We start from the raw sequence: 12,094 nt of genomic DNA on the forward strand, positions 1-12,094 counted from the left end.
CATGCGACCTTATAAACCGATAGGTTAGATATTATTTTTTTTTGGGAAAATAAAAACACCAAAACGTCCTTCCAAATGTTTTTGCCTCGTTTACGAAACAAAACACAGAAATAGCGAATACTACTTAACAAAATTTAAAAATCTGATAAATGAAAATATGTTTTTCCCAATTATAAGAACTTTTACCTTCACTTATTTTTTCAGATAATTTTATTGTAGATATATACATGCGTTTCGAGTACTTTTGTACTACGAATTCCGGGAGAGATACGATGCAAAAGAAAAATAATAATTATATACCCTTTTATCATCAAATTCACCTTTTCGGCGCATAGATCTTTACATAGATACGTTAATATATCATATATGTATAAATAATCTTTGCGAATTTAGTTTGAGCTGACTGTGTGAGCGAAAGTCGCTAAATACGCGATTATTATACGGATGAGGAGGTGATTCGCGAATAAGTTGCATAATATAACTTTATTCGCCGAGCTTTTTCCGCGAAACGTCGCGTTTCACCCTTAAATATTTAACCCCCCTCTCGATGAAAATGGTGATGCGCAAAGTGTTTGTAGTGCTCTGCATGAAATTTTCATTATTATACTGGATATACCTATATAGATACATTTGGGGGAGTTTTATTTTTCTTCCTTCTCCTTTAAAGTATCTTCCTTTAAAAAATCCAGGGGCGGAGGGGGGGGGGGGGGGGGGAGGAGGAGATGATCTGTTCGATTACCTGAAAACCATCGTAGGTCCATGAGCCAAACTTCATTACGCACGTCTGCTCGTCGAAGGGGAAATACTCGACGTCAATTTCACAAGAGGACTTGTAGATCGCTGGTGGTTTCCACTCAACGCGACCCGTGTAATTCAACGTTGCCTTGGTCGCTAATGTCACCTCGAAATTCCCGTCGGCGCTGGAATTGAAGAAATATTTATGCGGTAACTCGAATAACTTATATAACAATTAAAGGTATACACGTTAATTATGATAAACAAAACTGTAGTCGACGAGAAACATCGTCTGTAAAAAATTGTAGAAATCGATCGATGCTGTGAAAATTCAATTTGCATTATTGCGTGTGCGGATGGAGATTGAAAAAAGTTTAGCGCAAAGTTAATCTCCGGATGCAGGGTGTCGGCCGTTAACGCGAATTATAAGTACTTGTATACAATGTATGTATATGTGAGGTGTACATACATATATGTATACAGCATATACGTATCACGTAGAGGCGAAGGTAATTTGAACTGTAAATAAAATTTTACGAGAGTTATAAATGTATTTATTTGCCTTTTCTCTCATCCTACGTCTGGTTATATTTTATTTTTCTCTTCGTTTAAAGTTTTATACCCACATGTACATTATAATCTACAATCTGCACGTAAAGCAAATTTTTCATTTAGCATTCAGCGATAAAAATTCCTCAAATTACATCCTGCATGAGGAGGAATACGATCGCGATTGTTTGCGGTTAAGGCTCGGGTGGAGCGACAATTTATAGATCTTCGATTAATAAACCAAATTAATAGCAGAAAACTGGAAATCAGATAAATCGAATGAACATATCCTGTGAAAGGGTGAGAATTTTTCTAGGATATTCTGGATTGTTTAATATATTTCCTGAGCCTTAAGTATACGTTATTGTTATTATATACGTCACGTTCGTATTAAGTAAAAGTTCGTAAAAAGCCTCGACGATTAACTTTTCCCCTTGATTTTTACACAAGTTTTATATCCTCCGTAGGTATGGATAGACAGTATTATTAACATGGTATCATGCATACACAGAAACGGAGAAATTTTCGTATGGCAACTTTGATGAAAATGATTTCGAAAATTTTCTAAGAATTTTCAAGGAAATTGGAACATTTCGCACAATTTTGTCCTAAAAATTGTTTTCCTACAAAAATGTAATTTCTTATAAAAACTTGTAGATTTTGATGAAAATTTGTATTTTCTCAGTAAAAGGTCTGTAAGATACTACAATTTTGAACGGAAACTAACAAATTTTTTGATATTTTGGGATATCAAAAATTTTAAAGTGCCCACTTTGCCTCTCGGGGCCCATTTTGCTCTACCCTCCCCTACAATTTGATACGAAATAATGCGAGATGTTACAATTTTTGTAATATTTGGTAATAGTAGAAATTTCCGTAGAGTAACTTACTTGTTGTACAAGACGATGTCGGGTCGCCATATGTGGTCCGACGGCACGTGCAACATTTCGACGCCTCCGTACTCCTTCGGGTCCCATTTGAGCTTGTAATCGTACCACGACTGAAATCACGCAACAATTTCTATCATAGGCGAAACGTGAGATGTCGAGCCTAAAACTGCGTTACTGTGAACTTTTTGGTTACGGAGCTCAAAATCGCTGGTTGAAAATCCGAGATTTTCGAGGTATGAGTGTTAAAATCAACGAATGATCAGCTTCCCGAAATTGAGATTTTCGATAAATCACCCAGTAGAATAACTGCTTCTCCGAAATTTCATTTAACCAAACGCTCTTTTATCCGAAAAACTATATTCATTCAGTCAGCAAAATTAAAGTTCCGGAATTGAGAAATGAATAACGGCTGTTACTTCGAAAAGCCAAGAAACCAGAACAATTTTTTATACAAAATCAAATTTGAAAAGACAGGTAAGGAGCTTGATTTAAAAAGTGATCGTCATCTCGAAAAACGCGTTTTATATCATATCTCGAAAACGGCTGACTTTATGATAAGAAACATGGAGACCTTTTCTGTAGACACATTAGATTCAATAGTGAAAGTTGAACCGCGAAGCACTCGAGCTTACGATTATGCTCTCTGTAACAATAACAACAACGACGACGACCCCGACAACAACAATATAATGATAATAATTATATGATGATAATAATAATATTAACCATCGTTCCACTATGAGACATATCCGTGTCTAACGATCAGACGAAGAACTTGAAGGGTCCGATAAGTCTCGACGGCTCGAGCTTATCAGAGTAAGTTTTAATGTATGCGATCCTTTTCACGAGTTTTTGGCTATGGAGTGGGGTTAAGGGGAAGAGATTTTGCAAGACAAACGTCTAGTCCCTCGTTCAAAGTCCGCGTCCTTTTCCCAACCGTAGGATACGTTCAAGCTACCGGGTGTTTCGTCACCTCCACGTCTGCAGGACTTGTTCAACTGTAATCTATGCCCGCGGACACTGCCGTGGTCTAATATTTGCTGTTAGATGTTTGTCTAGCGGAGGCTAGAGTCTGCCCGAAAGCACTTAGGTGTCCCAGTGCAAACAGTTCGAGAAACCCGGGCCGCAAGATCGGGACAAGATATTGTAACTCCGAGAGGATATTTGTTGGCCCTCATTTTCCCGTCCCTCGATGACTCGCTAATCCGCAAGCTGCGGGCCGCAAAAGCTCGAAATTCGTTGTACTGACGATAACGCAGTGGAAATCGTGAACTGAATAAACCACCACGACGGAAATGGTGCAGCTGAAGCTTGCAAGACAATGAAAATTCTACTTTAGATAAGCTCGGGCTCGATTTAAGGCTGCGCTAATCCTCGTCCTGGCCGAATTCGGTGGGTGCAGGTACGCGTATATCCCAATACCCATGGCCATGTGATAATTGTGGGAGGATAAGTAAGGCTGAGGGTGTATGTCCCAAAAATATATCCGAGCTTGCAGGGGATTGTGAAAAAATTGATTACCTGTTCGACCCAGAGGTTCGTTGTCATGATTTGATTCTTCAGGTTCTGAAAAATGAACACACGTGTTATTTGAAGCCAACGAGTCAAGGGTGGGATCGAATCGATCTTCGCCGATGACGACAGTTCGAAAGGGTTCCTGGTTCCCAGGGTTCGACAACAAAAGGGAGCCATGCTTGCAAGACGAGCGCGTCAAACTCTGAGATTAATCGTCATCAGGAATCGATTTAACAAATTGAAATTTCCGGGGGCAGAAGGGGGCGAGAATTAGACACCAGCTTTAAAATCCCTCCTACCACATCGATCAGCTGCGAAAGCTTCAGCTTGATTTTCACCGTCAAAGCATCGGTCACGTTCACCACCGGTCGGACCAGCTTGTTGTAGTTTGAGAGGAGGTCGTCGTACAGTCGCTTCGCGTCTGGGTTTCCTGAGCATCCTGCGGGCACAAAAACGTTAAAAGCTATACCGTTGCGTTCAACGAAAAGCGGTGAAAAAATTGGGTGTCAGAGGCTGATCCAAGCTCTAACGTCGAAGCTGTTCGTGACTTCGTCTTTTTCGACACTTTAGCCACTGCGAGTTTGGTTTTGAGGTGTACAAATGGAGACACCCTCGAGACCAATTGCGGCGAAAGCTTCTGCTTCGGGTTTAAAAAAAAGGACGGCGAATCGTGTTCGACGGTACAGAGAGATATCCGAACCTGATATGAGCACCAAGACTATCCACATGATCCCCACCAGGCTCTTCATCATGTCATTGTGACGTCACGTCCGCCTCATTTCTCCGCGGTTCGGAGCTCCTCTCCTCCAACTCCGCAGACGACTCACAGTCCTTTCGTCCTGAAACAGATTTTACGTAATTCATACACACATATTATTATAATACGCGAATATAAAGGACGAAATGAATTTTGGAAATCAGGAAACCGGAGAATCGGGGTGAGCACGACTTTCATCTTGTGGATGATATGGAATAAGAGTCCTGCAGGAGCTATTTGGTCGATATAATATTTCTTCCAAGGATTTCCCGGCTTTGTAACATTCGCATCTCGTAATCGCGAGATCTCTCAATTTTCCACGCGGAATTACTCGCGGTGACGATCACTCTCACTAAAATATACAAAGCTGCAAAGCTTGTGCACAGAATCCCGTGTTTTGGTCCTGCGTAGTGCAACCCTTTCAGTCACAACAGTCACTACAGTGGCACCCATTTTCATCATTCTTTTTTTTTTTGTCACTTTTTTTTATATTCCATGCAAACACCTGAATTTTTTTCACATTTTCAGGTAAAAAAATACCCAAAACGCTTGGAATTCGTTGGTTTACGAGCAGAGGTTTTCACCCTCCTGAGGGGTGCATATAGGTACTATTGGGGACGCACCTATTTTCGGCGTAAAATCGTACTGTCTCAAAATAAATATTCATATAAATCTCATTCGAAAACACTGTCTAAAACAATGTAGAAAATTCACTCCGTTTTCACCCCATTTTCGGGGTTGTTTTTAGTTTTATTAAATTTTTGACGTCAGATTTGCATTCAGCATCGAAATATTCATGGCAAACTTTTAACTGCACTTCCGTGACAAAAAAGAAAAAAAAAAAAAAAAAACAACCGAATTGCGTGACTGAAAGGGATAACCAAGGATCGTGTCGGCGGATCGTCGAGACACGAGAGGGGGGCGGCTTCGTTGAAAAAGCTTTAGGTTCCCCGGAGCCCCGAGGTGGGAAGTTATGCGGAGCGTCAGGTGCCTGCAACGATGCGACACCGATATCCGCAGCGACGTTACGTGAGACGGTTGCAGATCATCGTGTTGTTAGTGCAGCGGCAAGGATTTCTTGAAGCGAATCAACCTACGACACCTGAAATAAGTTTGCCGCTCCTGCTTTACCTGCAGAGTTGATATTCACCCGACAAAGGTAGCTTATCGGAAACACAAGAGTCGAGGGGCGAACGAGGAGGAGGTCCTTGTCCTTTGCTCCTCTCAAAAGGTGCTCGCTTCGGGTTGACGGTGGATCCTTAAATTCGACGAGGGTCGAGGACCGCCGCCGGCAGCTCGAAAAGGCCAAAGGGCCGGGTAATTAGAAGGTGCGCTTTACGCAGGGCGTCTCCTAATGTGTCGTACTTGTTGCCCAGCCATCGACCCCCTTTTCCCGCGTTTAAAAACCCGAGAATTATTTTCTCCATAGGTTTTTCACCCACATATTTATTCACATACCGATACCAGGGCGCGAAAACAACCGCGAAGTTGCTGCAGCAGAAACGGATTTACGTCCGACATAACCGTGCGCAGTGATACAGTTTCAATTTATTTCCTACTGCATTCCTGAAAGTTCAGATCTGGGTCAGGTGCTGTATATGATATAATACCTTGAGTTCTCCTAACAGTGAAACGATCCTTGCGCCTGTGGGAGGCAACCAGAATTACGTCTCATGTCCAGGTTGAGAACCGTATCCCCCCCCCCCCCCCCATGATAGCGATGAAATAGTAAATTTGATGGCAGTCCTATTCTCAGCCATTTTTTACACGCTTTTGTAGAATCACATACTTGATACAGTGGGGTCGTTTGTACCTGAAACTTTTTTTTTGTAAGTTCTTAAAAAGTTATTTTTTCAAACTGTATAGGTTATATCACAAAATAGCAAAATGCCAGATGGTGCCATAGACCCGATTTTCTTTAGATTTAGGCACTGTAAATTAACGAAGCACAGGCGTGCAGGGATCGTTTATACTCCAAGGGTTCAAACAAGGGTTAATTGCTTCATTATAGCCTCAGTCGATTGTCCGAGTTTAATTTTTCATCGTTTTTCATATTTCCAATATTCAGGTTAGTTTGACAAATAATCTTTGCCATTTTCAATGGCCGTGGCGGTATGCGGTGCTCAACTCAAATATGAACTGTAACTTGGTTGTAACATGATATTGTAACGCTTTCGCGTTTCGGAATAAAAATGAGGCTCAGTGAGCAATAAAGAATGGACTCAAGTCACGGAAAAATAAAGCTAGGAAAAAGGCTTTTATTCAGCAATACGTGTTTCTCGGCTAACATAAGTTAGAAACAAAACTTTTTATTACAACAATGTTGAGTGACGCAGCAACCTTATTCATTTTGTGACAGAAAAAATCCCAAGCTTCTTTCATCTATGCCGACTACTAGATCTTTAGAAAAGGAGTATAAGGGGTGATTTCACCCTTTGTAACAATACATTACGTATATACATTATATATAGTACATTCATACCTATATACCCGCGGTCGAATGGTTCGAGTTCATCCGCGCGTTGCGTCGGATTTCGGTTCTCAAGTTATATTTTGTACGCGTGTAGGTATAACATGAAGGCACTAGGTGTATCGCTCTGCGAACTGCTAATTTTCATCTACCTTTAATTAATTATATATGCGGAGGCATCGTTTTCCAGGTGCGTAGGATATAGGTATGCACGTCTGTAGAAATTGAATCTCACGGTTGATTAAATTTCGCGTTTATTCTTCGCCCCCGCGCGATGTTTAATGAAATCACGAATTCTGCGCAGGACAGAACTGCTTCTGCGGGAAACGAGGCTCTGGAAGTCTCGTGATAATGTCAAATTATTACCGGGGCATAAGACGTTTTATAACTCTCGATATTATTTCCTTACCTACCCTGTGCGGCTGAAGATCTCTGATAAATTATTCGGATTCTTCGCTCCGTTTTTTCTTCCATCCCCATTGTTATTACATAGGGTTGGAAATTCTTTCACCCTGCAAGCTTTATTCTGCCCCGAATTAATCGCGATCGTGACTTTCAGCCCATTCGATCATTGAATCTTGATGGCGTATATCTAAGAAAATTAAATTATTTTACACAATGTGTTTGCGAAACGGAGAGTTTATAGATTATACTTTCTTCGACGTACGATAAGTACCCGACGGAAGTGCGAAAATTTTTTCATAATGATCTCAGGGCTTGATTGCAAAATTATCACCACAAATTATTATTAAAAAGTACTACCTTCCATGCTTATATTTGTTTACTCGCGGTAGATTCGTTGAAAAATCGAAATCTTTTTCTTTTTACCTTTTTTAACATCATGCCTGTTATTACAGGTACCTGCAGTGGATATAACACGAGTCTTCCTTTTCCCGCAAATTTATCACCGGTAAAATAAACGACTGACATACATGCTTTCCCTTTCCGGTGTTGGGGATCATCATCTTTCACCGAATAGATACACAGTGCACGGGGAGTTTTCGGCTTTCGGGTCACGTCCGTGAGCCCTGGCACATTCGGGGGAAAGTATCTTACCCTCAACCGTCGTTTAACCACCGATCTGTCCTGCAGGCGTTGCCGCTTTACCGCTTTGAGATACCTATTTGCTTTCGCGTGGGAAATAGATTACAAACAAGGCCGCGTGCCAATTCTCATTTAGCAAATCAATGCTTGAAAACAGAATTTTCCGTAATTCTTTCAGAACGCTTTTTGCCCAAAGTATCAGCTTTATGTGATCAAACTAATAGGGGTTATAGAAGAGATTGAACTGAGTAAATTAAACCAGAAAACGTGTGATCTTCAAAGTCGCATTCGTTTCGTTCAGTTTCAAAAACTCCCGCTAAACGCCGGCACGTAGGCAACTGAGCACACTAAGCGCCAGCTTGTCGGCAACCGAATACACAGCGGGCAGCCGATAGCGGTCTTGTCGATGCGCGTTTGACTACTAAAACGAAACATAACGCTTTCAAATTCAGGAATTTTAAACGAAAACACTCTTAGCATTGATTTTTCGTGAAACCCAACAACGAGGACGTACCATGGAAATAGCCTTATCATTTATCCACGTTGAGCTGTGTACTTGGTTACCTACATGCAGGCGCTTAGTGTGGTTGGTTGCCTACATGCTGGCGCTTAGCGGGACGTTTTTTAACTGTTCGTATCTCGTGAACGCGACTTTGGAGACAACATGTATCAATTTGGTCACTTGGCGCTGGGACACCCTGTAGAATAATAAAATGTTCGTAATGCTATGAGAAATAATTCCTAGTGCTGTGAAAAAAAGAATCAATCACTTTTAGAGAACTTTCAAATTCAACGACACTCGCGTGCCAGTCTGGCGAATAATTAATTCGTGAACGAAGAAAAATGATTCCGCAAAGTCTCGTCAAGTGCCACAGAGTTTAATAATAATGAATGATGGTTTTTCATCGCGTCTCGATTCAAGCATCCCATCACAGCTGTTTCTTCGCCGTTACCAATAGCTGCTCTCAATCTTCTCCTCTTCTTCAACTTTCGGGATTAAATCGCGAGGCGCGTCTGTCGCTAACAGATGACGCGATAGAATACGCGGATTTCGCAACTTGGCGAGTCGCGGAACGACGAAATATCGCGTCAAAGATGTGCAAATTCGCAGGAACCTTTGTCTGCTCTTCCTCTGCAGGCTTCGAGAGCCTCGCTTGCAGCGTCAGATTCCCGTATCTCAAAGTCATACCGACCCGGCGTTACGTAGACGTACTTCTGCAGAACTGATAACACCATATCCACTCTTCAATTGAATATAACTCATTGTCAGCCCAGATTAGGTATAATATGTATAATGCCGACTCTGCAGTTCTAATCTCAGTTAGTCACCGCCATATAATTCTATACTCGCCCAAATTTCCCTACAACAATTGCAGATATATTATTATATAAACGATTTTGAATAATTCACGATTTTTTTTTCTTTTCTTATCTCCGCATATATATGTATATGTATATTAACTCATAATCGATTTTAGACAAGGATTTACACATTGGTCCCTGATGCTGGGAGAGAGAGAGAGAGAGAGGAAATGAAGAGCAGAGATTAACGAGAGGTAAACAAATTGCGCTACATATATGAGGTGGAATAATTCCTCGAGTGAAAAGTCGTGACCCCTGCAAAGATCAGCAAACTTCGAAGATTCGCTTATTATAGTCTTCGCTCGTCAAACAGACGCAGCTTATCTGCGAGCTAGGGGCAGGACTTTTTACGGCATCGCCTGTATAATCGAATTTACAGTTTTTCCGTAGGTTGTATGAATTTATTTTTCCATGCAAAAATCCAAGCCACTCGCCGTTTCCCTTATCATTATTTTTATTATTATTATTTTTGTTATTTTCTTAAGACTGTGTCTCGCGGCTTATCAGCTCCTGAGGAAAGATTGAAAAAATTACAGCTCCTCGAGGAATTCGCGGTTGGAGAATGAAGGCATGCGACTGCAGGATCGAGAATCGAATCGAGAGGTGTGACGAGGAATGGATTTTGTCTAACCGGTAGAACAACTGGGTCGCATCTCACGGCTCAATATCACCGTCGAATAGTCTTTGTGCAGCCCGTTGTTAAAATTGGGTTAAGAGGACTCTAAAGTCGGTATATCCCGATTCCGATATTCTATTTTCGACAACGGTTTTCAGTCCGAAGCTTGCAGGTACCTACGAATTAAAATAGAAACGGTTCACCTGCTGCTAGCTGCTTATCCCGATTCGCCTCACCTAATTTCGTCATCGATTTATACATGCATCGTGTGACATGTACTCAGTAATTACTGCAGTAATTATGTACGTTCGAATGTTTTTTGACCTGCAATTTTTTTATACGATTGTTCTCACTTTGAAAAGCATCAATTTTTTTTTTTTTTTTTTTTACATCTTTTCGACACGAATCGAATTTTTCTACTATTTTTCAATACCGTTTTATTGATTGACACAATTTAAAAATCTGAAAAATCATGTGTCGGATATCAAAATTTTTAAGCTTAGAGCTGGAGTGGGGAGATTTTTATTCTTTATTATATTCAAGCTTTTTCTGGTAGAAAAAAACGTTGAAAAAATTGAAAGCGAGAGTCATGTTCATATTTCATATTCATTGGTAATGTTGAGTTGTTGCAACAGTTGGAAAAAGTGTATCGCAATTTGAAAAAATTACAGTAACACTTGCCACACTTTTCGGTTACAGCTAAGAAAGTGAATTTCGTTTTTTAACCAGAATCGTGTATTTTCGGTCATAACGAAAGATGTAAATCGTTAAGAACCGTAACTCCATTAGTCTGGATGAAAAGAAGCTTTTGACGCCATAATTATACAAGCGGTGATTCGATGAAAATTTTCAATTCGGATAAATAATTTTCGTGGTACAAAAACTCTTGTGTTAAAAATCGTAGGTATTATAAACTATAAAATTCAATCGATTGATTGTAAAGTTGCGTAGGTGCGACCGAGTGCCGTTCAGTCAGAGCCAATGGATATATATTTCAAGGGCGTCTTATAAATTGAACATGTCAATTCCAGCCGGTCGCAAAGTCCTTGTTGAAGCTCCTTAATCGAGAGGTGAGTGAGTTTATGTTGAAGCTGCCCCCACCCCCTAGCTTCTTTGAAAATATTACGAGTCGTAAGACCCGAAAAAGAGAACGACAAGTGGTGAAAGAAAAGCAAAAGACGAAAGAAGACGAGATGAAAGGGAACGAAAAATAAACGAAGGTTGAAAAAAAAATCTGTCTGCACAGTATCGGATAAATTGAAGACGTCTTTCAGTGGGAAAGTTAGGCGACCGCCTAAAGTAGGTATACCTATAAGTACGTACTTCTTGGGTACTCGACGTGTAAATGGGCCACTGTTCCACATTCTCTTTATCGAGCAGAGAGAGGGAGAGAGAGAGATAGAGAGAGAGAGGAGAGAATGACAGAATGACACCAGAAAAAATGGAAAAAATAACGAAGTAAGAAAAAAAAAATCCACGCTGAATGAATGGTATAACGTTTGAATGAAAGAACATTTGTTCACGATAAATTAGCGAGAATTTATACAAAAGCAAGGGAAGCCTATTCTTAAACAAATTTATTCCACTGAAGAGATTTATTTCAAAACTTGTACGCATAACAACAAGTGCAGCGAAATTTCTTCTCCCGTTTAGCGATAAGCGGTGTTACTCGAATACGGACTATTCAGGAATTGTAAATTTTCAGAATAGTAGAGGATTATTAACGACGTGTCAGAGAATCACGTAAAACGATGAAGAATTATTAAATGTCCTCCTTATACAACAGCGGCAGCTTTTGTTCCTCGACGTTTCGAGTTTTAGAGTGAGAAAAACGACGAAGCGAAATTCCCGCCGCCTGCAGAGAAGGAGAGAGAGAGAGAGAAATAAAGGGAGAGAGGGAGAGAAAAATCAACCGACGCGATGAATGTGTGGTCGGATTTATAATACGAAGAGTCGCGTAGGAGGGTTGAAAATCTGTACGTATATATATATATGTATATAAAAGTATGTTTCTGGGGCCTTTGAAGGGGTGGAAAAGTGGGAAAGTGGATTGTTCGGTTTTGAGAGGAAACAATTTCGAGGGGTTAGAGTGAATTTTCATCCCTGTCTGTACCAGCCCCGCGTTATACCTCGCATACACGTTATCCACACACCGG

At 40.6% G+C, this 12,094-nt stretch overlaps 1 protein-coding gene across 1 annotated transcript in view; it reads right to left on the reverse strand.

The window, feature by feature from the left end:
* The window catches only part of LOC124404374 (acetylcholine receptor subunit alpha-like), a 55,076-nt gene that overhangs the window by 9,742 nt on the left and 33,240 nt on the right, over positions 1-12,094 (reverse strand). The window contains exons 3-7 of the mRNA XM_046878464.1: positions 4,390-4,528; positions 3,989-4,128; positions 3,696-3,740; positions 2,175-2,284; positions 740-920 (exon numbers count right to left, since the gene is read on the reverse strand). Coding sequence (XP_046734420.1) covers positions 740-920; positions 2,175-2,284; positions 3,696-3,740; positions 3,989-4,128; positions 4,390-4,441 — 528 coding nt within the window. The 5' untranslated portion in view covers positions 4,442-4,528. The remainder of the gene's footprint in view (positions 1-739; positions 921-2,174; positions 2,285-3,695; positions 3,741-3,988; positions 4,129-4,389; positions 4,529-12,094) is intronic.

This window comes from Diprion similis, chromosome 1 (assembly GCF_021155765.1).
Source record: "Diprion similis isolate iyDipSimi1 chromosome 1, iyDipSimi1.1, whole genome shotgun sequence".
Lineage (NCBI taxonomy): Eukaryota > Metazoa > Arthropoda > Insecta > Hymenoptera > Diprionidae > Diprion > Diprion similis.